The sequence below is a fragment of the Alligator sinensis genome, unplaced genomic scaffold (genome assembly GCF_000455745.1).
Source record: "Alligator sinensis unplaced genomic scaffold, ASM45574v1 scaffold744_1, whole genome shotgun sequence".
Lineage (NCBI taxonomy): Eukaryota > Metazoa > Chordata > Crocodylia > Alligatoridae > Alligator > Alligator sinensis.
In genome coordinates this window covers 1,742,218-1,747,179 of record NW_005842241.1, presented here as the reverse complement: position 1 = coordinate 1,747,179, position 4,962 = coordinate 1,742,218, and the positions used below count along the sequence as shown (strand labels likewise).

The following is a 4,962-nucleotide window of genomic DNA, read 5'->3' as shown; positions in this document are numbered from 1 at the left end:
CTCTTTCCTGCCTATGCAGGGGGTCGGACTCGATGATCTATTGAGGTCCCTTCCGACCCTAACATCTATGAATGTATGTATAGGTCTGGTATTCATATGTTGTAAAAGATTTTGAAAGTTAAAGTGATTTGAATGCTGGAGAAAATGCCGTAGAAGTAAGAGGTTTAAAGAGCTCGTTCTATTCAGCATATCAAGAAAAGACTGAAAGGTGACTTGATGATAATATAGAAGTACTACCCCTGGGAGAAAATACCAGGTATTAGAAGTACTCTACTCTAGTTGAGAAAAGTTACAGTTAGAAGCAATGACTGGGTAATGAAGCAAGAAAAAGCAACTTGGAAATAAAGCTCCAACAGCAAAACTGGGGTTAGATCGAGCTATGTTGTCTGCCTAGATACTTCCTGTTCCAATTCAGGGGTTTTTATGGAGGAAGAAGGGGCACCAGAATGGCTGGCCAGGGTCAGTTGATAGGGAGTAGGCAGAGGTCATCATGGAGGTTTCAGGCCAGCCTTGACACCTAGCTGTGGGGTGGTAGGCCCAAATGAGTAGCTATGCTGAAGCCCCCTGGTTCATGGCTATGTCCTAACACTATATGCACTTATCTACTTGGTACTTTAAGTTAAAAAGAAATAAATAGGCTGCATGTGAGTGCTACAATTGTAAAGGACTACTAAGCACTTGGATGATGCTGTCCTTGCTTGTATTGGTAAATGAGGAATCAGTTAAGACATCTTGGCTAATCCATTACAAGTAATGTCAGCAAGAGGATTCCAAGAGTCCCTGACAAATGCACAATAGCACATGAACGTGCACAATGTGATGCTGGACTGCTTTATCCAAAACAATTACAGCAGTGTTTCTCAACCCATGGTTTGCAACCCAAGTGGATTGTAAGAATAGGAAAGGGTTGTGAACAAATGTTATAAGTGGATTAAACTTTAGAAGTGGATTCTCTTTTTTTTGTTTTTTTTTTTGTTTTTTTTTAAATGAAGAGGAAGTCATGAGAAACTAATTTTCCTTTGCAAGCTGTCAGTTCCAGCCTGAAAGGGGTGCTTGCCCCCCCACCCCCATGTTCTACACCCCTCCCCTTGCCCCATACACTGTGGGGGTTGTGGCCTGGGGGAGGTAGGTAGCAGGTCAGGAGTCCTGGATCAGGACTGGCCAATGTTTACAAATGGGTCCTGGTACAAAAAAAAAAAAAAAGATCAAAAACCACCGGATTAGATGACCGTAGAGGAGAACAAGCTCACTTTTTGCCACGATACAGAAGTCATCCCCACACAAAATGGGGTCTCAAGCTCTTTAGTGTCAATCAAATCTCATTTCTGCTTTCAAAAGAAACTCAAGCTGCAATATTTTGTTGCAAGAAATTTTATTTCAGATGCCATACTCCTTTATTTGTCTTCTTGTTGGTGGTCACCTCAGTTTAAAAGCAGTGGATGGCTAGCATGCATGTGGGGAACAAAAGGGTTGGACTGTAATACTAACTGGTAACATACAACATTTACAGCATTTTATTTTGAAAGACTATGAATACAATGAATCTACATGTTTTGCATCTGTTATTTGTTGGGCACCATAAAAAAATTTCTAAACTCATCTGACCTGCTGCTCTGGAGTAACAGTGGGGCTACAAGGCCCATGCAGGCACTTTGGTTTTTATTAATATTTCCTGAGAATACTTGCCCCTCTTACAACATTAAAATACAGTATAAAAATAATGCATCTTTTCATAGGATCTCTTCAAACACTGTTAAGAATAAAAGTTCCTATATTTTGTTCTTTGGGATTTAAACCACTGGTTCATTTTTAAAGTGCAAATTCTGCTGGGAACAAGTTTCTGGAGATTTCTCAGGGTACTGTGCTCTGCACAAGACTGAGCTTCTGATCTTGCTCCTAAGGAAGGCCTGTATTTTATGTGAGAAGCTCATTCTTGACCCCACCCTCCCCAAACCATGAAAGAAACCATCTAAATGATGGTTGGCAATATCCCATTCCTCTTACTATAGCTGCAGTTCACAGAATGCCAGAGCTTCCATCATTCAGCTTTACATTTCTGTCTGAGAGACTTTTGCAATAACATCTCCATTTTCATAAGCAGTTCCTTCTTTTCCCATCTCCATCTCTTTCTTTTTCTTCTTCTCTTCCTCATCAAGTTGGGCTTCAACCTCAGCAGGATCCACATAGGTATAGAAATATGCCATGATGGCAAAAATAATACAAACTGCCAATAGCAAAGCAGCAAACAGCACATATTCTGCCCACTGTAGAGAAACAAGTGTTAAAAAAGTTAACGTCTATAGAGAACTATACTATTTTACTCTTCACAAGCAGACTTAATAAATCAGTTCTAACAATGGAAGATATTTATGTATGTTTTATATGCATTACATATACTTGCTTCCTTTTAAACTAATTCAGGCATTTCTGCTTATGACCAGTAAAACAGCTTATTTCCCATTAGAAACATACGTGCATGCACACAGAGAACAACAAAATTATCCGATTACTGCCCAAGTTAAGGTCTATCCATTTTAGAAGTCCAAACTAAACTACCCAAGGCTAAAAACGGATTTGGATTGCTCCTGGGACAAAGCCTTTTTTTCCTGAGGTCCTAGAGACATACAAGCCCATTGTCCCACTTTAAGTACCTGTGAAGTATCCAAGATAAAAGTTTTTTTTTTTCCCCCAGGGCAAAATCGGGGCTAGTTTGAATCAAATGTCATTAAATTGAGTGTGTAAGTAAGTTGAGTATGTGACTGACCGTCTCGGCACCTGCTTTGATGCAAGTCAAAGCCCAAGACAATCACACTTGGAATAAACCCAAAGTCTATTTTTACCTTAAACATACATTTATGAAGAAAAAATTAGATTCAAGTGACTGAAATATGGAGAAGATTCTGAAGTGACCTCTTTCAGGTAATGTCAGAGTGATACCGATTGCTGGAGGAATAACTGACCAGCTCCATCTAGAAAGAAGGACTTAGCCTAGATGGAGTTACCTAGGGCATCATCCTACTTCAATGGAGGTCAACCGCAAATTCAGCTAAGTTTCAGTAACAGGACTGAATAGTGAGTGAAACTGAAACCCTCAGTCACTTAAGCCTTCTCAGAAGGGCCTTAAAATCAACTATAGTTTTGTCTTGCTACTTAGCCCTAACCAGGGTCAAGAATGCCACAACGGCCTGCATTCAGTGTCACAATGGCTCCTCCTTTCTTCTCAACTGCAACCCTTCTGATCAACATGGCTAGTTTCTGAAGGCATCTAGATCTGTTGGGCTAGTAGAACAGGAGGTCTTAAACGAGGCTTGAGCTTTAAAAAAGTCAGAAGCCAGAATGTGAATCTACAAGGCTGAGATCCATGAAGAGGTGGAAGCACTTCAGAATGCGTTTAATGGGCTGGCCTGATAGGACAAAGACAGGCCAGCCCAGCCCAATACCTCTAACCTTTGTACTAATCTCACTATCAGTAGTCATTTCTGTTGTAGGTTCCTAAAAGGACTGCTATTATAAAAGGAGAACTTAATTAAACAGGAGTCATGAGCAGGGATCTGGGTTTTCCATTTTCCATGGACAAAATGAAGAAAGCCATGGATTCCCCATTAAAAAACAAAAAACCAATCGGAGAAAAAGCAGATTTTTTTTTTTTTTTTTTTTTAAGCAGAGAAATCTGTGGATTCTCCACTTCTGCAAAGAGCTCTTGCAGGCTGGCACAGCTCCAGCCTGAAAGAGCCAATTGCAAAAAGGGCAGAAAACCCCCAGCCATGGCCAGAGGGGGAGGGAGAGAGGGGAGAGGGCGGGACCTAAGCCTCTGAGGCAACCAAGGCTATGCTCAGGCTCAGACTCACCCTTCGCCCCTGCAGCATAGAGGCAAGTGGGGCAGGGCTGGGGAAGATGGTTTGGGGGTGTTGCTGGCCCCAGGCAGCACACTGCAGCTGGGAGCAAGGCCAGGGTGCCCCTCTGCAGGGGGCTTTGCAGGCAAGAGATGCAGGGTGACAGCTCCATGGCCGACTCTGCAGCCACAGCAAATGATGATGGAGGGGCGGGGGGGCAAATAGCTTGGGCTCACGTGCAGCAGCTGGAGCTGCTGCTTACCTGGTGACAGCTGCTGCCTACAAAAAAAGGCTCCTGCTGCTGCCGCCATGGAGCTGTGCAGCCGGCCACTAGCCGGCAGTGTGGTGGTGGCCAGGTGGCACGCAGCCATCCCCACCACTACCCTACGCCGCTGCTGCTGGCTGCAAAGCTCTGCGCATGGCTCCATGGCAGTAGCAGGAGGTTTTGTAGGCAGTGCGTGGTGGCCCTCTGTCCCCCCCCCCCTCCCCCCCCCCCACTGCCGCTGCTACCCAGTGGCCAGCTGCACAGCTCTGGGCACAGCTCTGCGGCAGCAGCGGCAGATTTTTTAAGTAGCGGCCAATCACAGCCCTCCAGGTAAGTGTCAGCAGCCACTGCATACAAACCCTCACCTCCCCTGCTCCACACCCTCATCCCTCACCATGGTTACAGAGTCAGCCATAAAGCTGTGCTCTGGCCATATGCCAGCCTCCCTCTCCCCCTCCACTGGGCAGGTGGCTGGGCAGCATGTGTGCAGCCCACACATGGCGGGCACCACCATACTGCACCCCACATTGCTTGCCTGCAAAGCCCCCCTGCAGAGGGGCAACCCTGCCCTCACCCCCTGGCCCTGTTCCCAGCTGCGATGTGCCACCTGGGGCTGGCAGCACCCCCTACTCCCTCAGCCACCAACCATCTTCCCCAGCCCCACACCCCCAAGTCCAGGGGAGGGGGAGAGGGAGGTTGGCATGCGGCCAGAACCTCTAGGATCCTCTAGGATCCAAGGGTGAAGGGCATGGCTCCACAGTGGCAGCACTTGCCCACCAAGCCCCCCCACCCTGCATGCAGCCACCACCACCCCACACCGCCATGGAGCCATGCAGGCGGGTGGTGGGGGTTGCGCGGCCGAGA

The 4,962-nt window shown here is 46.2% G+C and overlaps 1 protein-coding gene across 1 annotated transcript in view; it reads right to left on the bottom strand.

Moving 5' to 3' along the window:
* Positions 1-1,355: 1,355 nt before the first annotated feature.
* SLC15A1 (solute carrier family 15 member 1) overlaps positions 1,356-4,962 on the bottom strand; it is a 54,718-nt gene continuing 51,111 nt past the window's right edge. Inside the window, exon 23 of the mRNA XM_006027411.2 lies at positions 1,356-2,264. Within this exon, the coding sequence (XP_006027473.1) occupies positions 2,049-2,264 (216 nt within the window). The 3' untranslated portion in view covers positions 1,356-2,048. The remainder of the gene's footprint in view (positions 2,265-4,962) is intronic.